This window comes from Cherax quadricarinatus, chromosome 5 (assembly GCF_038502225.1).
Source record: "Cherax quadricarinatus isolate ZL_2023a chromosome 5, ASM3850222v1, whole genome shotgun sequence".
NCBI classification, from domain to species: Eukaryota; Metazoa; Arthropoda; class Malacostraca; order Decapoda; family Parastacidae; genus Cherax; species Cherax quadricarinatus.
In genome coordinates this window covers 13,110,346-13,135,086 of record NC_091296.1, presented here as the reverse complement: position 1 = coordinate 13,135,086, position 24,741 = coordinate 13,110,346, and the positions used below count along the sequence as shown (strand labels likewise).

The 24,741-nt window shown below is 43.6% G+C and overlaps 1 protein-coding gene across 2 annotated transcripts; it reads left to right on the top strand.

The window, feature by feature from the left end:
* Nucleotides 1-8,345: 8,345 nt before the first annotated feature.
* Nucleotides 8,346-24,296, top strand: LOC128684860 (uncharacterized). Of its 2 annotated transcripts, none has more exons than XM_053771172.2 (3): nt 8,346-8,458; nt 16,232-16,552; nt 20,456-24,296. In XM_053771172.2, the coding sequence occupies exons 2-3, from the start codon at nt 16,232-16,234 to the stop codon at nt 23,459-23,461; spliced, it is 3,327 nt and encodes a 1,108-aa protein (XP_053627147.2). In that variant the 5' UTR covers nt 8,346-8,458; the 3' UTR covers nt 23,462-24,296. The 2 variants fall into 2 exon arrangements, with proteins under 2 accessions (XP_053627147.2, XP_053627146.2); XM_053771171.2 differs by lacking the exon at nt 8,346-8,458 and adding an exon at nt 9,116-9,273.
* Nucleotides 24,297-24,741: the final 445 nt, after the last annotated feature.

The following is a 24,741-nucleotide window of genomic DNA, read 5'->3' as shown; positions in this document are numbered from 1 at the left end:
CTGTAACTTGCTCAGCTATCAAAACTTTGGAGTCCAGTCCCTGGACCAATTATGTACCTCTGTAATCCAGGATGGGTATGGGGTGCATAATAAACATATTAAACTAACTAACCACTACAGGCAGCACACTCCACCAATGTTCAAAACACTAAACCTACTCACCATACAAAACATCCATACTTATTACTGCACCTATTACATACATAGAACACTTAACTCTGATATTAACCCTCCCCTCAAATATCTCCTTACCAACCTCAACAGAACACATGACCATAACACAAGGCACAGATCACTCTTTGATGTTCCTCGTGTCCATCTCACGCTATTCAAATTCAAATTCAAAGTTTATTCTCTATAAGGATTACAATGCTGAGTTTACAGAATTTGGTTATTGTGTGGTTTACATGTAGTAAAAACTCAATGCATATAAAAGGCCCTAAAATCTGGAATTCATTACCTGTAAATATAAAAGAAACACTACCTGTTTATAAATTCAAGTCTCTTCTCAAAGATCACTTACTCACCCAAAACCAAATAAATACTGAATAACTGAACCTTATAAATTGTATATCTTAAATGTTTCGCACAATTATATCACATAAATGTTAAACCTAAGACCCAATCTAACTTTGTTATTTTTTAAATACACTACCATGTCAGGGGCCCGAGACTGTTCAACTGCCTCCCAGCACACATAAGGGGGATTACCAACAGACCCCTGGCAGTCTTCAAGCAGGCACTGGACAAGCACCTAAAGTCAGTTCCTGATCAGCCGGGCTGTGGCTCGTACGTTGGTTTGCGTGCAGCCAGCAGCAACAGCCTGGTTGATCAGGCGCTGATCCACCAGGAGGCCTGGTCACAGACCGGGCCGCGGGGGCGTTGACCCCCGAAACTCTCTCCAGGTAAACTCCAGGTATACTCCATGTATGCAACCATATGACCTGTCTTTGTAATACTCACTTGTGCTTTATAGTTATCTGTTTACAATAATGTTTTATCACTGATTGCATCATTGCTTAGTTAATCTTAAGTTAATTTTAAGCCTGCCCGTAATGCTATGCATATAAGTGGCTTTGGCATGCTGCTCTTACCTGTATTTTTTGTACCTCTGTATGTTCAAATTATTAAAGAAATAAATAAAATAAATAAGTAGTGGAAGTAAGACACAGTCCTTGATGATGCACTTTCTTGGGTTATCCTGGGTGGCTAACCCTCCGGGGTTAAAAATCCGAACGAAATCTTAACTCCACCTGATATTGTCCTCGCTTTTTACTGTTGACAAATACACTGATGTAAGAAAGTGTGTGTAACAATGATGTATCACAGATGAGTTATACTACTTGGCTTTGTTCGATTACTCTGAGTTCAAACTTAATAATAGTATATATTTTGTGTATGACTATAATAGCCCTATGATTAGACAGTTTTGGGAAATTTAAAACGGAAACCAGTTATATATCATACGTATATGACGGAAGCAACATCCCCCCCCCGAGTGAAAAGCAAAGGTGCCATGAGTGCGCTAAGACAACACAGTAAGTGTAAGGGGACCAAGACTGTTCAACTGCCTTCCAGAAAACATAGGGATTACCAATAGACCTCTGGTTGTCTTCAAGAAGGCACTGGACAGATACCTAAAGTCAGTACCTGACCAGCCGGGCTGTGGTTTGTATGTCGGCTTACGTGGCGGCCAGCAGTAACAGCCTGGTTGATCAGGCCCTGATCCACCATGACGCCTGGTCATGAGGGAGTTGACCCTCGGAATACCCTCCAGGTAAGCCAGTTACTTATTATACGTATATATATTATTATTGTGGAAAATATTTAATTTTCCGAAGCTATAGTGCCTAATAGGTGTTTAATGTGTTGATTTGAGTCAAAATGTATTTGAAATTTGAATAGAACCAACAGTGTTCCCCCTGCGCCTGCGCGGATGTGCGGGGAGGGAGGTCGGCTGAGGGCATGGGGCGGCGGGAGTGTTTTGAATGGAGTGAGGAGGCTGTGAAAACAAGGGACCAGGAAATTGGCATTCACGGCGGCCTAAGGATTAATATAGGCCTCACTTCATAATAGGAAGTGCCGTAACTGTTCCTGGTGAAGAGTGAGGGAACGTGATTTACGGACCACCGTAAAGGGGTGGTAAAATTAGTGAATAATGGTTCGACCGGGGGTGACTGGTGCGCGGCCATGGTGTGTGTCCAGGGGAAATACCCGTGAGTTAATCCTCACTCATAGGTCTCAGATCTTAATGGAGTGACCTCTAATGTGTACAATAATTATGAGACATTAAATCGTCTTGTGAACTGTAATGTAATCAGTGATAATAACACTAAGTTAAGGAATTGTTGAAGCGATATGAGCTGCCATTCCCAGAGTGTGTGTGCACATGTTTACCTCGTTGTTCCTGTCGTTTACCTGGAGTTTACCTGGAGAGAGTTCCGGGGGTCAACGCCCCCGCGGCCCGGTCTGTGACCAGGCCTCCTGGTGGATCAGAGCCTGATCAACCAGGCTGTTGCTGCTGGCTGCACGCAAACCAACGTACGAGCCACAGCCCGGCTGATCCGGAACTGACTTTAGGTGCTTGTCCAGTGCCAGCTTGAAGACTGCCAGGGGTCTGTTGGTAATCCCCCTTATGTGTGCTGGGAGGCAGTTGAACAGTCTCGGGCCCCTGACACTTATTGTATGGTCTCTTAACGTGCTAGTGACACCCCTGCTTTTCATTGGGGGGATGGTGCATCGTCTGCCAAGTCTTTTGCTTTCGTAGTGAGTGATTTTCGTGTGCAAGTTCGGTACTAGTCCCTCTAGGATTTTCCAGGTGTATATAATCATGTATCTCTCCCTCCTGCGTTCCAGGGAATACAGGTTTAGGAACCTCAAGCGCTCCCAATAATTGAGGTGTTTTATCTCCGTTATGCGCGCCGTGAAAGTTCTCTGTACATTTTCTAGGTCGGCAATTTCACCTGCCTTGAAAGGTGCTGTTAGTGTGCAGCAATATTCCAGCCTAGATAGAACAAGTGACCTGAAGAGTGTCATCATGGGCTTGGCCTCCCTAGTTTTGAAGGTTCTCATTATCCATCCTGTCATTTTTCTAGCAGATGCGATTGATACAATGTTATGGTCCTTGAAGGTGAGATCCTCCGACATGATCACTCCCAGGTCTTTGACGTTGGTGTTTCGCTCTATTTTGTGGCCAGAATTTGTTTTGTACTCTGATGAAGATTTAATTTCCTCATGTTTACCATATCTGAGTAATTGAAATTTCTCATCGTTGAACTTCATATTGTTTTCTGCAGCCCACTGAAAGATTTGGTTGATGTCCGCCTGGAGCTTTGCAGTGTCTGCAATGGAAGACACTGTCATGCAGATTCGGGTGTCATCTGCAAAGGAAGACACGGTGCTGTGGCTGACATCCTTGTCTATGTCGGATATGAGGATGAGGAACAAGATGGGAGCGAGTACTGTGCCTTGTGGAACAGAGCTTTTCACCGTAGCTGCCTCGGACTTTACTCTGTTGACGACTACTCTCTGTGTTCTGTTAGTGAGGAAATTATAGATCCATCGACCGACTTTTCCTGTTATTCCTTTAGCACGCATTTTGTGCGCTATTACGCCATGGTCACACTTGTCGAAGGCTTTTGCAAAGTCTGTATATATTACATCTGCATTCTTTTTGTCTTCTAGTGCATTTAGGACCTTGTCGTAGTGATCCAATAGTTGAGACAGACAGGAGCGACCTGTTCTAAACCCATGTTGCCCTGGGTTGTGTAACTGATGGGTTTCTAGATGGGTGGTGATCTTGCTTCTTAGGACCCTTTCAAAGATTTTTATGATATGGGATGTTAGTGCTATTGGTCTGTAGTTCTTTGCTGTTGCTTTACTGCCCCCTTTGTGGAGTGGGGCTATGTCTGTTGTTTTTAGTAACTGTGGGACGACCCCCGTGTCCATGCTCCCTCTCCATAGGATGGAAAAGGCTCGTGATAGGGGCTTCTTGCAGTTCTTGATGAACACAGAGTTCCATGAGTCTGGCCCTGGGGCAGAGTGCATGGGCATGTCATTTATCGCCTGTTCGAAGTCATTTGGCGTCAGGATAACATCGGATAGGCTTGTGTTAATCAAATTTTGTGGCTCTCTCATAAAAAATTCATTTTGATCTTCGACTCTCAGTCTGGTTAGCGGCTTGCTAAAAACTGAGTCATATTGGGACTTGAGTAGCTCACTCATTTCCTTGCTGTCATCTGTGTAGGACCCATCTTGTTTAAGTAGGGGCCCAATACTGGACGTTGTTCTCGATTTTGATTTGGCATAGGAGAAGAAATACTTTGGGTTTCTTTCGATTTCATTTATGGCTTTTAGTTCTTCCCGCGATTCCTGACTCCTAAAGGATTCTTTTAGCTTAAGTTCGATGCTTGCTATTTCTCTGACCAGTGTCTCCCTACGCATTTCAGATATATTGACCTCTTTTAGCCGCTCTGTTATTCTTTTCCGTCGCCTGTAAAGGGAGCGCCTGTCTCTTTCTGTTTTACATCTACTCCTCCTTTTTCTTAGAGGAATAAGCCTTGTGCATACATCGAGTGCCACCGAGTTAATCTGTTCTAGGCATAAGTTGGGGTCTGTGTTGCTTAGTATATCTTCCCAGCTTATATCGGTTAGGACTTGGTTTACTTGGTCCCACTTTATGTTTTTGTTATTGAAGTTGAATTTGGTGAATGCTCCCTCGTGACTAATCTCATTATGTCGGTCTGGGGCTCCGCGCATACATGACTGAACCTCAATTATGTTGTGATCTGAGTATATTGTTTTTGATATGGTGACATTTCTTATCAGATCATCATTGTTAGTGAAGATGAGGTCTAGTGTATTCTCCAGTCTAGTAGGCTCTATTATTTGCTGGTTTAAATTGAATTTTGTGCAGAGATTTAAAAGCTCGTGTGAGTGTGAGTTTTCATCAGAGCTGCCTCCTGGTGTTATTACTGCAACAATATTATTTGCTATATTCCTCCATTTTAGGTGCCTTAAGTTGAAATCCCCCAGGAGCAAGATGTTGGGTGCAGGAGCTGGAAGGTTTTCCAGACAGTGGTCAATTTTTAACAGCTGTTCCTGGAATTGCTGGGATGTTGCATCCGGAGGCTTGTAGACTACCACAATGACTAGGTTTTGGTTCTCGACCTTTACTGCTAAAACTTCCACTACATCATTTGAGGCATTTAGCAGTTCTGTGCAAACAAGTGACTCTGCAATGTACAGGCCAACCCCCCCCCCCCTTTTGCCTGTTCACTCTGTCACATCTGTATAGGTTGTAACCTGGGATCCATATTTCGTTGTCCAAGTGATCCTTTATGTGGGTCTCAGTGAAAGCCGCGAACATTGCCTTTGCCTCTGCAAGCAGTCCACGGATGAAAGGTATTTTGTTGTTTGTTGCTGGCTTTAGACCCTGTATATTTGCAAAGAAGAATGTTATCGGACTGGTGGTATTGTTGGTACTGGGGGGGGATTTTTTTTCCGGCATTAGTATCTGTATCTGTTGGTTTGGAGTGGAGGCCATCGACTGTGGTTCCACTCCAGGAATGACTGGATTTGGTGTACGATTTCTGCCATTTCCTGCCAGTTTTTTTTCCTTCCTGGCACTAAAAAACCTCTCCCTCTTGAGTGGCTGTGGCTACCCAGGTTTTCCCATGGCCTGGATGTTTTGTATCTTTTTGTCCTTTTTTGATGGTATGCCTGGCAATTTAAGTTATATCACAGTCTTTCCTGTACTCAACAGGTACACAGTTCAGGGTGAAAAAGCTTACGGGAAGGGAGTTTGCATTTTCCTGTTGTCATATGGGCATGGCATTTTCTAGGGTGGTCATAGTTGCACGTCCCATCTGTTTTTCCAGATTTCCCATGCCAGCAGATACCGAGTGCATAGTATGTGCACAGGCTTGGTTTCCGTTTGCCTTGGGTTTCTGTGACTGTATTCCCTGTTGGTGCATGTTTCCCTGTCTTACTTCTATCCTCCCTAGCACCAACAATGGAGCTCCCACCAGTTGTTTTTGGTAATATATCCTCACTATTGCTAGTGGAGTCCTCTTGTTTGCTATTTCCTGCGGTATTTCTAGTTTGCAATATTGGTTTTATCTTATCTTTGACTACACTTGTTTCCCTACTATGGCTCCTGTCCCCTATGAGGTCATTTATATGTATTCCTTCCTGCGTATAATTCCCGACTACCTGGACAAAATCTCCAGCTTCACCATTACTGTCTCCCAGGACAGCATCTCCAGCTTCCCCATTACTGTCTCCCAGGACAGCATCTCCAGCTTCACCATTACTGTCTCCCAGGACAGCACCTCCAGCTTCACCATTACTGTCTCCCAGGACAGCACCTCCAGCTTCACCATTACTGTCTCCCAGGACAGCACTATCAGCCCCCCATTTACTGACTACCAGGACATCATCTCCAGCCTTACAGTTTCTGACTACATGGCCAGTATCAAGGGCAGTACCATTCAGCCCAGACTTTTTATGTTCCCATCTGTTGTAGAAAGCTTCCAGGTTTTCTATGAAAGCAGCTTTGATGTTGACCTCTTTTAATACCCTTGTGATTTTAGTCCACAGATTTATCTCATTTGGGCATACCCAAAAACACTTCCCTGTTTTAATACTGCTTGTAGCTAGTTCTTGGATATCTGCACAAGGGGCGTGACACCAATTTCCACAAAAATGACAATTTATGCATGTGGAAGCCCGTTTGTTTGACTGACCACAGACTACACACAGCTTCATAATGATTTGAATGGTTGATTTACTGCAATTCTACTAGCAACCTCTTGAATATTCTATTAATAACCTGCTAGGTAGTGCACACAACGAAACCAGTTTGTCAAGGGTTCGGACCAGTCAAGGGTTCGGACCAGTCAAGGGTTCGGACCAGTCAAGGGTTCGGACCAGTCAAGGGTTCGGACCAGTCTATCTGATCTGATCAGTGGGTCACTTATTTAAACCATACTGGTCGGTGATTTGAGCTAACACATGAAGGATCTACTGGAAATTATCTACCCGAGAAATATGTGATTTGATTGATACAAAAGTATAACTTGCGTGTTGAAGAGCCGGTGACTGCTGGCAGCTCCTACAATGATACGAACGGTCGACCTCCACCCTTGTTTATCAATCGCTGTATCTAGCTTCTCTATTTTTTTTTTCCGTCTCCACCACAATAAATGCTATATTATCACTATAGTTGACTGGTGCAAATTTTGGAGGAAGGACGCTTTTTCTGTAGTAATAATTGCTTCTCGTTGTGTATATTGCGACCGCTGGTAACTACAGGTTATATGAAATTCACAGTATACGTCTGGTATTTCAAGAAAAAAGAAACTAATGAAAGTCACTCCACTCCACTAAGTACCATTATAATACTGGTTAGTTGCTACTACAACACTGTATTCTGCTCTTCACTGGTATCACTAGATTATATGCGAGTACACTAGCAGGCCAGGAAGATTATTAAAAACAGCTGACCTGTGGTAAGTTTCTGGCGACTTCTGGCACCTGCCTCTATAGGCTTATCACTTCATTTACAAATTCACCTGTTTTCAAATGACACTTTAGCCTTTATCATCAATATACTAGGGAGCCACTGTAGTATACACTATACACTATGTATACTCAATGTTTTCAGGGAGACTTTCTTTCCTCTGACACAAAGTTCAATTATTATTATTTTTTTTTTCACACGGGACACAGGCCTATGATTCCCCTCTGGCAGTAAACTCTGCTAGGTAGTGCACACTAATTCTCCTTTTTTGACTCAGTATATAATGTTTTCCGCCCAAGATTGGTTCCAGGCGCTAGAGGGATGTATCGTATAGGATTGATGACACAAATTAAAGTTCTAGCACGTAAGAGCCACCGTGAAAACACCAGAAAACCCGGAGCACAACGAGGCACGCTGACACTGTCACGCTACCCACTAGTGGGTGCTATCCAATCTATACTGGTCTCGGATAGATATGGATAAGATTGTGAGGTCGAAGGAACCACCTGCCATGACCAGGGGTGGTTAAGTTTTTTCACATGTCTACACAGGGTGACTACGGTAAACAATATGGTTGTCTCCCAATGAGATTACTTGTATGCATGTAATGTTGAGGTACGTACAGGTAATCACCCCTACAAAATTTTCCATAATTATTATTATTATTATTATTATTATTATTATTATTATCATCAAAACTAAGCGGTGAAGCAACATGCTATACATAACCAGAATCAAAGTGACTCATTTGCAAGGTCGGGTTCCCTGTCATTGATATTGCATTAGCTATTAGCAATATGTCATTTGTACGTAAGATTGACGTCATGCAGATGGTATATAATAAGGTTTGGAGAAAATGTGACGACATCGGGTGTAAGCTCTGGGTTGCTGCTGGATGTGAAGTTCCATCTGTTGACTGTACTGTGTTTTTACAAGGTTTGCGATTGTTTTAATATTTTACTTCAATTCATTATATGAAAGACCATAGTAATCACATTTCGATCACTGATGTTTGTTACCGTGGAAATGAGGAACTCAACAGAAATAAGTCATATTCTTTTACTTTATTAGGCCATGCTAGGTCAATTTCTGCACAAGTTGCTGCTGTATGACCCTGGTGGCTCTAGCGCTTGGTTTTGATTATACTAATAATACAAAGTTGAAAAAAAAATAAAATTGTAGACGAAATGCAAATATAAACCATAAAAACACGATTGCAAACAAACCAAGGCAGGGGTGGATTAGAACCCATGACTCGCTTGCCATGGGTTCTAAACCCTATCTGCTATATAAAATAACCTCCAGGTAACCACCTCCAGGTATAATCCTATGGGTTTAGCGCTCCCCTTGATTATAATACTAATCTAAATCCCACTCGTATCGTGGTTTGTAAATATAGACTCTAGAAGGGAGCGCCTGCCAGAGTTAGGAAAAGTCTTATTTAGGCAGATTCACAGGATTTCTTTTTTACAATAGTCATTAGGGCACAGATATAACATTGGTGCTAATGTATTATATTAGTAAGTTTAACCAAGGATGGACCAGTAAATTCAAGCGACGTGGCATATGCTGGGTGTGAGTTGAGGTGTGAGGCATCTGCTGGTATCATGTTCTGGTGGTGACGACTCAGCGTTAGATGCACAACAACAGTCACTTCTACACCGTCACAGTGGGAGTTCGGTGTCTTTAATTTTGGACTATTTCACCGATTCTCTTCCACTGGAGAATTTTTGAGTGTCTCGTATATGCAGGTATCGTGTTTAACGTTTGTTTAAGCAGTGTGGAGGATGTGAAAGTTGTGTAGTTGGTAGTGGATTGATGAGAGGAGGTTAACACGTACGAGCCAGTGTTGAGAGCTGCTTCCTTGTACCACGTACTTACCAGCGTCGCTACAAGGTTCACCATGTATCAGTGAATTGGATCACACCAAGTTACTTCCTAGTCCCCATGCGATGTATGACAGTTACGGGTTTAGCCCTTCCCCACAGATATATAATAGTTGTAGTTACGAAGGTGTTAGATCTGATCCTGACCTTTCATGGGCAGTGCACTGGTACCACACTTCCTTTAAAATCAAACGATTGTCAGCCGTTGTATAACCCCAGCGGGTTTAGCGTTTCCCTGTAAATGTACTGTTTACTATTATAAATACTTGTAGTATTAGTATTTTCAGCAGATCCTAACCGAGCTTATTAAGTTTATTTAGGCACAGGTACACATAAGTACAATTATACAGTGTAAATTACCTAGAATAACAAAAAATAGTCAGATTCCATTTCTACTGTTTTTTTTTTACTACCAAATTTTGTATATAACATTTTAAGAGTACATAACTTTTTTTATTATAAATGTATACTAAAAAAATGCGTATATACGTATTCTGCCAGTTGACGCAGTTGATTCAGCTGTGATGTGTTCACATGACTGTGACGAATATGTGTAGGTGTTCACCAGCTGTTACATGTATTACCGCAGGTGATGTCAAGCACAGTACGTATAGTAGGAAGACAAAGACACTAGCTATAGACCAGGGCTTTTAATTCAGGGAACTGGCGCACAGCTGTATGACCCTTGTCGGTTTAGCGCTTTGATTATAATAACTGGAGCACAGATCCAAGTACCTAAATCAAGAGCCCCCTTACCACATCAAGAACCCTCCCTTTACGGGGAATTCAAGGTTATAAGATAGGTAAGGTGGGGGGAAGGTGTTCCATTTCTTTCAATCGAGGGCCCTTCACAGTTATCAACTTTCCTATCTTTGAACATACGTATGCAGTTACACCAGTTCTAGATAACAATATCCATCTCCTGGTCTAGACACATTGATTAAGTAGATAAATTGTCTAAATATTAGTTGCCAGCAGACATGTCAAATATTATTTTAGCAGTTTCTTAATACGTAATTGGATCATGCGTTAGTAACGTCGAAGATTAGTTAGGACCGTTGGGAGGCGTTTCAAACGCTGAGGTGCGTTCCAAACGTTGAGATACGTTCCAAACGTCAGCCTGAGTGAAAATAGACTGTGAAGCAGCGCGGGGCTGGTGTGCTACCAGACACCAACCTTCTATGGTGGTATCCCCCAACACACACACCCCAATACACACCAATACACTCATACACACACCAGGAGCTTGGAATCGACCCCTGCAACCTCAACTAGGTGAGTACACCAATACACACACACACACACACACCAATACACACACACACACACCAATACACACACACACACACACCAATACACACACACACACACCAATACACACACACACACCAATACACACACACACACACCAATACACACACACACACCAATACACACACACACACACACACCAATACACACACACACACACACCAATACACACACACCAATACACACACACCAATACACACACACACCAATACACACACACACCAATACACACACACACACACCAATACACACACACACACCAATACACACACACACACCAATACACACACACACACCAATACACACACACACACACCAATACACACACACACACACCAATACACACACACACACACACACACACACACACACACACACACACACCAATACACACAATACACACACACACACCAATACACACACCACACACACACACAATACACACACACACACCAATACACACACACACACACACCAATACACACACACACACACCAATACACACACACACACACCAATACACACACACACACCAATACACACACACACACACCAATACACACACACACACCAATACACACACACACACCAATACACACACACACACCAATACACACACACACACACCAATACACACACACACCAATACACACACACACACACCAATACACACACACACCAATACACACACACACACCAATACACACACACACCAATACACACACACACACCAATACACACACACACCAAACATAGAATACACACACACACCAATACACACACACACCAATACACACACACACCAATACACACACACACCAATACACACACACACACACCAATACACACACACACACACCAATACACACACACCAATACACACACACACACACCAATACACACACCAATACACACACACACGGGGCCAGGAGCTAGGACTCGACCCCTGCAACCACAAATAGGTGAGTACACCAATACACACACACCAATACACACACACACACCAATACACACACACCAATATACACACACACCAATATACACACACACCAATACACACACACCAATATACACACACACCAATACACACACACCAATACACACACACCAATACACACACACACACACCAATACACACACACACACCAATACACTGGAGGACAGGAGGGTCAGGGGAGACATGATAACGACATATAAAATACTGCGTGGAATAGACAAGGTGGACAAAGACAGGATGTTCCAGGGAGGGGACACAGAAACAAGAGGCCACAATTGGAAGTTGACACAAATGAGTCAGAGAGATAGTAGGAAGTATTTCTTCAGTCATAGAGTTGTAAGGCAGTGGAATAGCCTAGAAAATGACGTAGTGGAGGCAGGAACCATACACAGTTTTAAGACGAGGTTTGATAAAGCTCATGGAGTGGGGAGAGAGAGGGCCTAGTAGCAACCGGTGAAGAGGCGGGGCCAGGAGCTAGGACTCGACCCCTGCAACCACAAATAGGTGAGTACACACACACACCAATACACACACAGAGGAGACAGAAGGAGCTCCAGAAAGACGGAGAGGTGGGGCACACCACCATGTGCTGGACACAGTGCACACAACCGAGGAAGAAGTGAAGAGGCTTCTGAGTGAGCTAGATACCTCAAAGGCAATGGGGCCAGATAACATCTCCCCATGGGTATTGAGAGAGGGAGCAGAGGCGCTATGTGTACCCCTAACAACAATATTCAATACATCTATCGAAACAGGGAGATTGCCTGAGGCATGGAAGACAGCAAATGTAGTCCCAATCTTTAAAAAAGGAGACAGACATGAAGCATTAAACTACAGACCAGTGTCACTGACATGTATAGTATGCAAAATCATGGAGAAGATTATCAGGAGAAGAGTGGTGGAACACCTAGAAAGGAACGATCTCATCAACAGCAGCCAACATGGTTTCAGGGACGGGAAATCCTGTGTCACAAACCTACTGGAGTTCTATGACATGGTGACAGCAGTAAGACAAGAGAGAGAGGGGTGGGTGGATTGCATATTCTTGGACTGCAAGAAGGCGTTTGACACAGTTCCACACAAGAGATTGGTGCAAAAACTGGAGGACCAAGCAGGGATAACAGGGAAGGCACTACAATGGATCAGGGAATATTTGTCAGGAAGACAGCAGCGAGTCATGGTACGTGGCGAGGTGTCAGAGTGGGCACCTGTGACCAGCGGGGTCCCACAGGGGTCAGTCCTAGGACCAGTGCTGTTTCTGGTATTTGTGAACGACATGACGGAAGGAATAGACTCTGAGGTGTCCCTGTTTGCAGATGACGTGAAGTTGATGAGAAGAATTCACTCGATCGAAGACCAGGCAGAACTACAAAGGGATCTGGACAGGCTGCAGACCTGATCCAGCAATTGGCTCCTGGAGTTCAATCCCACCAAGTGCAAAGTCATGAAGATTGGGGAAGGGCAAAGAAGACCGCAGACGGAGTACAGTCTAGGGGGTCAGAGACTACAAACCTCACTCAAGGAAAAAGATCTTGGGGTGAGTATAACACCAGGCACATCTCCTGAAGCGCACATCAACCAAATAACTGCTGCAGCATATGGGCGCCTAGCAAACCTAAGAACAGCATTCCGACATCTTAATAAGGAATCATTCAGGACCCTGTACACAGTGTACGTTAGGCCCATATTAGAGTATGCGGCACCAGTTTGGAACCCACACCTAGCCAAGCACGTAAAGAAACTAGAGAAAGTGCAAAGGTTTGCAACAAGACTAGTCCCAGAGCTAAGAGGTATGTCCTACGAGGAGAGGTTAAGGGAAATCAACCTGACGACACTGGAGGACAGGAGAGATAGGGGGGACATGATAACGACATACAAAATACTGAGAGGAATTGACAAGGTGGACAAAGACAGGATGTTCCAGAGATTGGACACAGTAACAAGGGGACACAGTTGGAAGCTGAAGACACAGATGAATCACAGGGATGTTAGGAAGTATTTCTTCAGCCACAGAGTAGTCAGTAAGTGGAATAGTTTGGGAAGCGATGTAGTGGAGGCAGGATCCATACATAGCTTTAAGCAGAGGTATGATAAAGCTCACGGCTCAGGGAGAGTGACCTAGTAGCGATCAGTGAAGAGGCGGGGCCAGGAGCTCGGACTCGACCCCCGCAACCTCAACTAGGTGAGTACAACTAGGTGAGTACACACACACACACACACACACACACACACACACGTCGGCCTGACGACACTGGAGGACAGGAGGGTCAGGGGAGACATGATAACGACATATAAAATACTGCGTGGAATAGACAAGGTGGACAAAGACAGGATGTTCCAGGGAGGGGACACAGAAACAAGAGGCCACAGTTGGAAGTTGAAGACACAAATGAGTCAGAGAGATAGTAGGAAGTATTTCTTCAGTCATAGAGTTGTAAGGCAGTGGAATAGCCTAGAAAATGACGTAGTGGAGGCAGGAACCATACACAGTTTTAAGACGAGGTTTGATAAAGCTCATGGAGCGGGGAGAGAGAGGGTCTAGTAGCAACCGGTGAAGAGGCGGGGCCGGAGCTAGGACTCGACCCCTGCAACCACAAATAGGTGAGTACAAATAGGTGAGTACACACACACACACACACACACACACACACACACACACACACACACACACACACACACACACACACACAGACAGACAGACAGACAGACACTCGCGCACACACACGCGCACAGACACACGCGCATACACACGCGCAGACACAGACACACACACAGACACACACACAGACACACACACAGACACACACACAGACACACACACACAGACACACACACACAGACACACACACAGACACACACACACAGACACACACACACAGACACACACACACAGACACACACACACAGACACACACACACAGACACACACGCACAGACACACACACACAGACACACACACACACACACACACAGACACACACACAGACACACACACAGACACACACACAGACACACACACACAGACACACACACACAGACACACACACACAGACACACACACACACACACACACACACACACACTATACACACACAAACTCACACAACAGGCCTAGTGTCTAATTGACATGTGCCTAGGACAAAATGGTAACTAACACACACCAACCCCCGCACACACACACCAACCCCCGCACACACACACCAACCCCTGCACACACACACCAACCCCCGCGCACACACACCAACCCCCGCGCACACACACCAACCCCCGCACACACACACCAACCCCCGCACACACACACCAACCCCCGCACACACACACCAACCCCCGCACACACACACCAACCCCCCCACACACCAACCTACACACACACACACACACACACACCAACCTACACACACACACACACACACACACCAACCTACACACACTGTGGGGCCAGGAGCTTGGACTCGACCCCTGCAACCTCAGTAAGGTGAGTACACACACACACCAACCAACCAACTCCCCCACCCACACACAAAATACTGTGTTCCTGAGGACACGCATTATGTTCACATAAAATGTATACTATGAATATTTTGCCTATGAAAACCGAATAAAGTCAAACTAACATATTTCCTTTGTACTGTATTGCCTTCAGTTTTTCACATTGAGGGATACAAAAAAAAAAGTGTATTACATGTATGTTGATTTAACCAAAGATAATCCAGCAAAGTCCATTAATGTCATTTATGGCATTGAGGGCCCTGATTTTTCCATTTCAAGGACATTTAGCAGTGGAACCTATACAACATGGGTGTAAATTCGAGTTTAGACAGTTCACGCCCACATCTTAGGCCTACTGTAGTGATCCAGTGTTATATTTCACTACACAGGAGAACGTTTATGTATGGAATCTACTGTATTGCATACTAATATTTTCATGCATTGTATTCTCTGCATGTTTTCTTTTTTATAGTAAGGTCTTTTAAGGGGATTTTGCTTAATCACTGCATACATTTTACAAGTGTTATTATCCCAGTTAAGTTTATATTTCCATATTGCATAACCTAGTAAAGTCAAACTAGTATTTGACTTATTTCTGTCATTGCTCCCAAGTGGCATTTCATTTATATTTTTATTTTTGCTTGAATATGTGTGCAAGTCACGAGTTACATTGCATAGAAAGCCATGAACTTCCTTCCTGATTCGGTTGTTGTAATGAATTCAGACCTTATCTAGTTAAAATTTATGTCATAAACTTTTGGTACAGTATACCTCACTGAAGTGATAGCATGCTTGGTTCTCAGCTGAAAGTATTAGTGTTAAACCCTGGGAGAGGTGGGACATACTGATGATCCTTTATTACTTAAAAGTTAATAGGTACTATACGTAGAATTTAGTCAACTTATTATAAGTTGTATCTTGGAGGAGGACCTAAAAATGACCCACTGCTTGGATTTCTTGGGCTATTAACTCTAGGGTTACTAACCAAATAGGTTTCTTTTTATTAATACCAATAAAACATTTCAGATGTTGAAGCAAATGCAACAAGTGCCTCTCCACAATGCCAGAAACTTTTTGCAGACATCCAGCAAGCCCACCTGCCAAAGCACACCATTGGGATTGCCCAGCTTCTTCGAGAGGATGAGAAGCCAAGGAGCCTCTTCCCCTAAAATAATGAAAACATCGACAGTCGATAGAGGTGTCTTGGGGGATGTTTATGGGGGATGGCAAACCCCAAAAATGGTGTGGCCTGATCCTGTGGTGGAGGAGGAAGAGTCAAGCCAGCTAACAAAGGTTGATCTAGGGGAGGTGCACACTGACGCCACACTCTATGCTCTCCCGGAGATGGTATGATATAAAGTTTACGTCTTCTTTATTTCCTTTTTCTTCTGTATTTATTCTCTTGTGTGCATTATCATTACTTTTTTCTCCTATTCCTTTTGAATACTTTCTCTCCCTTAGAATTTCTTCTAGTTTATGTTTGAAGAAATACTTCCTGCTTTTGAGAGGCAAGACTATTGCTGACAAATGCTGCATAGTTTTAAAGACACTAAAGCCATTTTTTTTTTATTTATCAATTACAATTTACTCAGATCAGAGCTTTATGAAGTTAACACACAGGACATAGCAGCATAGTATCAGTACAGTATGTATATAGTAAACTCTCAACTTAATGAATTAAAGCAGGGTGGAAATAGTATTACAAATAGCTTAATAAACAGTGAGGCACAGAATGTTGTCAGACTGAAACTGAAGTTGACATATGGGATTAGTGAGAAAGGAGGAGTCGTGCCCATGAAATGCTGTAACCCAATTTAGCTCAGGAGGAAAACATTTTTTTACAGGATATAATAGGCAAATTTTCCTTTTAACTATATGCTGTGATAATCTAGAGCATATTGTACCAATATTTTACATGTTAACTTATTTTTTAAGATTTACTCTGATTAATGTCAAGATTTTGTAACATGAAATTGTCATGAGGAGGATTTACTGTATGTCATTGTCAACACTTATTGTATTTAACCAGGTTTGAAAAACATTAGTCAGACAAATTTAGGATGAATTGTCGGTCTCTAAGGACACCCATTTCAGTGAAGTAATTTAATGGTTTATTATTTAACTTGACTGTTTTTAATAGCTCCACATTCAGTAATATAATGCCCAACTATGTGTTTTAAAAATTCATCACCATTGTTTACAGGCTGAGTGTTCTGGTATGCATGCAACCTTGATAACTAGCCCAGTGGGCATGTGTCTTAACCAAACCCTGGTAATGACTATACCTGTAACTACATCACATTGCCTGGTTTCATTGTTGTGCTGCCTTCTCAGGGACCTATTGTAGCAATTAAATATTTAATGGTTCGTGTCTTAGATCTTATGCTTGTTTTCGTTCTGTATTAGAATTAATACATTTTATTTGAATGTTTTCAGTGGGTCTATTTTTAGGTACAGTATACCAAAGTTATTTTTTTCCTTATTTTGCTTGCCTTTTGGGTAAATCAATGTTAATAGTCTTATTTACATTGATTTACCTTCCACATGTACTTTTTTCCAATTTCCTCTTGAATTCTTCTGCCTGTCTCTTGGCAATATTTATTATATCTTTTGGTTGAAGGTTGAGAAGTTGGGGACCTCGGATATGAATATCATAAGAGGAGTTTCAGGACCTCAGATGACTCATGTGCAGAGTTGATGGCCCTGGATGGCTCGTGAGCAGAGTTGATGGCCCTGGATGGCTCGTGAGCAGAGTTGATGGCCTCGGATGACTCGTGAGCAGAGTTGATGGCCTCGGATGACTCGTGAGCAGAGTTGATGGCCTCGGATGACTCGTGAGCAGAGTTGATGGCCTCGGATGACTCGTGAGCAGAGTTGATGGCCTCGGATGACTCGTGAGCAGAGTTGATGGCCTCGGATGACTCGTGAGCAGAGTTGATGGCCTCGGATGACTCGTGAGCAGAGTTGATGGCCTCGGATGACTCGTGAGCAGAGTTGATGGCCTCGGATGACTCGTGAGCAGAGTTGATGGCCTCGGATGACTCGTGAGCAGAGTTGATGGCCTCGGATGACTCGTGAGCAGAGTTGATGGCCTCGGATGACTCGTGAGCAGAGTTGATGGCCTCGGATGACTCGTGAGCAGAGTTGATGGCCTCGGATGACTCGTGAGCAGAGTTGATGGCCTCGGATGACTCGTGAGCAGAGTTGATGGCCTCGGATGACTCGTGAGCAGAGTTGATGGCCTCGGATGACTCGTGAGCAGAGTTGATGGCCTCGGATGACTCGTGAGCAGAGTTGATGGCCTCGGATGACTCGTGAGCAGAGTTGATGGCCTCGGATGACTCGTGAGCAGAGTTGATGGCCTCGGATGACTCGTGAGCAGAGTTGATGGCCTCGGATGACTCGTGAGCAGAGTTGATGGCCTCGGATGACTCGTGAGCAGAGTTGATGGCCTCGGATGACTCGTGAGCAGAGTTGATGGCCTCGGATGACTCGTGAGCAGAGTTGATGGCCTCGGATGACTCGTGAGCAGAGTTGATGGCCTCGGATGACTCGTGAGCAGAGTTGATGGCCTCGGATGACTCGTGAGCAGAGTTGATGGCCTCGGATGACTCGTGAGCAGAGTTGATGGCCTCGGATGACTCGTGAGCAGAGTCGATTGCTCGCGAGTCATCCGAGGCTGATTTGATGGCCTCGGATGACTCGTGAGCAGAGTTGATGGCCTCGGATGACTCGTGAGCAGAGTCGATTGCTCACGAGTCATCCGAGGCTGATTTGATGGCCTCGGATGACTCGTGAGCAGAGTTGATGGCCTCGGATGACTCGTGAGCAGAGTTGATGGCCTCGGATGACTCGTGAGCAGAGTTGATGGCCTCGGATGACTCGTGAGCAGAGTTGATGGCCTCGGATGACTCGTGAGCAGAGTTGATGGCCTCGGATGACTCGTGAGCAGAGTTGATGGCCTCGGATGAGCCATAAACACAATTAGAGAACATTTTCCCAACCTCGTATCTCCACAACTCTTCAACCTTCTTCCAGAAGTTATAAGAAATATTGCTGGAACACAGGCAGACATCTTCAAGAGGGGACTGGAGAAGTTCTTGCAGGATGCTCCTGACCGTCTAGTTTGTGATGGCTATGAAGGCCTACAAAAAGCCTGGTTAGTTGTATGGTCACCATGGAAGCCTGGTCTCAGGCTGGGATAATAGAGAGAGAAGTTGCAAAACTCTTCACAGGAGGTATGTCACGCAGATACATACGCTTGTACTCCCTGGTAAGTCACTTTTTGCGGCCACCTCAGATTGATGCTCATGTCAAATTGAAGGATGAATTCTTTTTTAATACCAGTCATTTTTCCCAAAAAACAGTACATGCAAAGAAGGAAATGAATTTATCACTCGTACTTCAGGTGGCTTTGACCTGAACATCACAATGAAAAAAATGTTTTTGTAAATCATCACTTCCTGCTCATCTTTCACAGTGCAGACAGTATATTTTTCCACCTTTAGAACTTGAGCCTGGCTAAGTATTTCCTTGAATCCTTTCACAAGTGTTACCCTGTGTAATTTTTTTTTTTCCTTCACAACACAGGCCATCTCCCACCAAGGCAGGGTAATCCAAAAAAGACAAACTTTCACCATCATTCACACATAATCACTATCCTTGCAGAGGTGCTCAGATATAACAGTTTAGATGTCACTCCAAACAGCCAATATCCCAAACCCCTCCTTATAATTGCAAATACTTATTACTATTTCATTTTAAGATACTCCATGATACTTTAAGATAGTCCCAGTAGTGTTATGATATTTTATGTTCATATACGTATGATTTCTTAATTGACAAAGTTGAAATCTGACTTTAGATCATTGAAAGCTGCATGTGTCCTAATCTTGAAGTGTATAAAATATTCTGAAATGTAATAGATAGGAATAAGTTGTTTCAAGATTTTTACATATACAAGATTTGAGAGAAATGGGTGTGAATTTGAGAGATTAGGAATTGTATCTTGCACAAGGCTTATTTGATATACAGTTAGCCAAGAAACGGTAATATTAACGAATTACATTGCTTGGCTCATAGACACTGAGTGCTTGTTTTTGTACTATAAGGAATTTTAAGTTATACTAACTCTACATCAACAGGATCAATTAATTTTCCTTGTCTTATTGCCAATAGGTTTTTTCAGCATTTATCATTAGTTATTGTTTGGAATAGCACCTATTTATGTTATACTGGTCTCTGACACAGGTGGGCACAAGAGAACGACTGCACACAGTACTACACATGCCTACTGACCTGCCTGTGCCTGATGTGGGCCGACCCCCACCCTCCGCCTCCTTAAATATTCTTATGGTGGATGTCTCTGCATCCATGAAAGCCTATTGGAAAGATGTGGTGCACAGTTGGAACAGTCTTGTAGCACCCACTTTATATGGCCGCACTATTCTATATGCATTTGGAACCAGGGTTCTCTTCCTTAGGTCTGGGACACAGCTGGAGCAGAAAGACTTCATTAGTGGAGGGACAGATCTCGTCGGTGCCTTGAGGACTATTGTAAGTGAGGTGTACCAATGTAGGGAGAAGTACATTAAAGTGTTCCTCATCACAGATGGAGAGCACACTGTGTCTAAAGTTAAGCCAGAGAGTGTGATAGAAAAGATGGAGTATGCATGTGGCAAGATATGTGATGTTTTTGTTCTGGGTGTAGGGGATAAATTCCCTGTCCAACACAGTATTGACATTCGTTCCCGTCTGCATAATGGCAACTCTAACCTGCCATACCTCTTCACAGCCAAAACCTCCGTAGGCATGAGGGAGGAGATGGCTGTTATCGGCCGAATAAGTTACAGCAGTAATTCCTCAAGAATAAAATTGTCTTTGAGTGGGTCAGTTTTACCTGGAGGAGATGTGACAGATGTGTTTCACCTGGGGGAGTGGGTGTACTTTGCTTGTGAGCCACAAGAAATACAGAATTTGACTCTTTCATCTGGGAGGCATAGCTTCAGCATCTCCCTGAAACCCAAACCCATGAATTTGTCCAACTTAAGTGAATTGTTCAGGCAGTGGAATTCTCTCATAATCCAGCTGCACAGGAGCAAGAAAACTATTCCATCAGACATCATGGCCTTCAAGGATAGACTCTTCAGCTCCTGGTCAAAAAAATTGAAGGAGGGCTCTAGGGCACAAACCATCAACGATCGCCTCACTCTGAAGGAAATAAAAACCCATGAGGCCAGTTTCAGAGCACACAAAAACTACATGGAAACAATCTTGATGACGGAAACTTTCCAGGATGAGCAGGAGTTAGCGGACAAAATCCTCTTCACAACTGTTGGTGGGAGCAAATATGAAACTAAAGTGTTAAGGATGAAAGGACATACTGACCAGGATTTTTCAAAAGATCAAAAGGAATTTATGGAGGTCTATGAAGCTCATAAAGCCAACATTAAAAAAGTTGAAACTACACCAGAAGACTGCTGCCGAATCACACTCACTTCCACTATAACTGACCTGCAGGACACGGACTTTTCTGAATTGTTCCAGTTAGGCAAATATGAATTCCTAAAGCAATTCACCATGACAGGAATCCCAGTATTTGCACCCATCAGGGACTCCATGATCATCAACCCTTGGTCATACTCTGTCAGGGGAATTCTCTCCTCTCCTTACACAATCCTCAGTCAGGTGGCTCTAGAGTCCTTTGCAGAGACCACATCAGCAGGTGCACAGCATAAAGATGTCAGAGCAAAGTGGGATGAAGCAAATACCCGTTTTAATGCTATAGTTCCAGTTTTCCCACCAGGTGTTGCAAAGATCATGGAGCCATTTGTTCATACACGCATATATGCTATGTGTGTAACTTTTGCCATCTTGAAGAATCCTCACATTATTGATTTTAATGTACACATTGCCGCCTTGGCCATCACTTGGATGAGGATCTTGTACGAGTACCCAACTCGGCCTAGACCCGAGTTTGTGCGCTTACGTATAGAGAGTATAAAAAGCACTGCTGCCCTCTACTTAAATCAGCCAAGCTACCTCACATACTGGAAAGTCTTGAGAGAGAACACAGCCCAAGCACTGATGACAGAGAGTACCATTAAGGTTGACAAGAAGACACTTAAGTGTGAGTCACTCATCAAGCCAATGTTCATATTGCACATGAACCAGCACAATGAATGCGAACTCAGTCTCAGTGTTGTGGCCAGGGTGATGAGGTTGATCTTGGTAGAGTTCATCGGCCGCTGCCTTGCTAACTACAACACCAAAAATAACAAGGCAATGCCTTTCACAGACTTTTTTGTGGAAACCCATTATAGTCAAAATGTGAAAAAAGACTGGGTTGATGATTATGTAATTAATGTTAAAGCTAACTTGACAGCAAGTTCAAGTGCACTCCTAGAAAAATTTTACACTTTGGAGGAAGTTAAGAAAGCAGCCAAACAGATTGCTCCAGAGAAGTTGCAAGATATGAAAAAGATGTTCATGCCAGATCTACCCATCAAAGTAAACATGGAGAAGGTTGTTAGTCTTCGCAATGTGTCTGGTGCAGGTGATGTATCTTGGCACACATTAAGGACCTTCGCCAAGGAGGCAGACCTATCTGAAGAAGTTGTCAATGACTTGTTTAGTGAACGTAGTGTATTTATCTATGTGGCCCATGCTCTTAGGTACAAGACTTCACGAAGCCGTCTTAGTGCCAGTCTTGCTGACTATAATGCCAGTTTAGAGCTGGTGACCAAGCATGTCCAGGATGAGATCTTGGGATTTATAACCAGAAACCTGAATGTTGAATTTGAACAGCATGTAGTGAATGTGTGGCTTGAAGCCTATCTAGCTGCTCACAGAGAGGTGGTGCAACCTTTGAAACCTCAGGAGATAGTGGTACAGGCCAGACAGCGAGGCATAGATGTAAGCGATGCCACATTTGATCGGGTGTACAAGAGGTATCGCTCTGATGTCAGACTGTTAGGGAATGCATGCCAGAGCCAGTCGTGCCCTTTTTACCTGGTGCCCAACAAGAGATACAACCAGCATACATTTGTAGAACGTCAAGGACAACGAGACTTTCCTCATACCCTCCATCGTGTGGCCTACCTCAACAAGGACAAGGACTTGACTATGGCAGTCGAGCACCTTGAATTGGGAGCCTTTACCAAGAACCACAGGCCGCTACCTCTTGACATCATTGCTCACTTCACTGATGACATACAGAGTCTGCAAGAGAGTTATAAAAATTTACCTGGGACCTAAGCAGAGCGATCTCTTCATCTGGATTATACCTGGAGAGGGTTCCAGGGGTCAACACCCCCGTGGCCCAGTCTGTGGCCAGGCCTCATGGTGGATCAGGGCCTGATCAACCAGGCTGTTACTGCTGGCTGCACATAATCCAGCGTACGAACCACAGCCTGGCTGGTCAGGCACTGACTTTAAGTGCCTTTCCAGTGCTTGCTTTCAAGACAGCCAAGAGTCTATTGGTAATTCCCCTAATGTATGCTGGGAGGCAGTAGAACAGTCTTGGGCCCCTGACACTTATTGTGTTGTCTCTATCGTGCTAGTGGCACCCCTGCTTTTCATTGGGGGGATGTTGCACTGTCTGCCGAGTCTTCTGCTTTTGTACAGAGTGATTTTCGAGTGCAAGTTTGGTACTAGACCCTCTAGGATTTTCCAGGTGTATATAACCATGTATATCTCCCTCCTGCATTGTAAGGAGTACAGGTTTAGGAAGAAGTATGACACTGGATCCTTTCTCAGGCCCAGGTTCGTAGGTGTGGCAGGCTGAAGAGATGTGCAAATGGCATTCTGCTGATTGAAAAAAAAAAACTGGAAAAAAGATGCAAAGTAAGTAAATATCGCTCCTAGGTGGCGACGGCTAATGATTGGCAGAGGCCAGAGAGAATGTGTCAAGCAGTTGGGAGAGTTGATAAATCTTCAGGGCAGTGCAAAAAAAAGATGAGCATCTTGCAAAGGCAACAAATGAAGCTGAGAAAGGGACAAGCTTCCCATCTTTTCCCTAACAGCTTAATATCAAAACTGGAAAAAAAAAAAAAAAGAGGACACAAATATTGTGTAGCAAGAGTCATCAGAAGGATCACAGTCTTTCAGCTCATCAGCAGCTAGATATTGAAAAGCATGATTAAAAATTGATGGAAGTGAATCATACATCAATTGTCCATGAAAACATTGACAACCAGTAACTATATTACTAGAATACAGGGACAAAAACACAAGACTGAACAGGTAGGTGCTGAAGTAATCAATCCCTCAGTCTGTGTTTCAGGAATTAAGCATCATTGACAGGCTTTAAGCCTGATAAACCACCCAAAAAAATAGGTAAAGTACAAATATTCTTAATTAAAAGTTTGTTAGTATTTATAGAGCTTGTGTGCAGTGCTGAGTGACCCAAGTGGGTTTTGTTAATGTATTAATTTTTTGTAATAATGTTGGTAGAATTACCGACAATATGTAAAGTAAAAGGACACAAGTGCAACTAATGTGACATTTTATTGTGGCAACGTTTCGCTCTCCAGGAG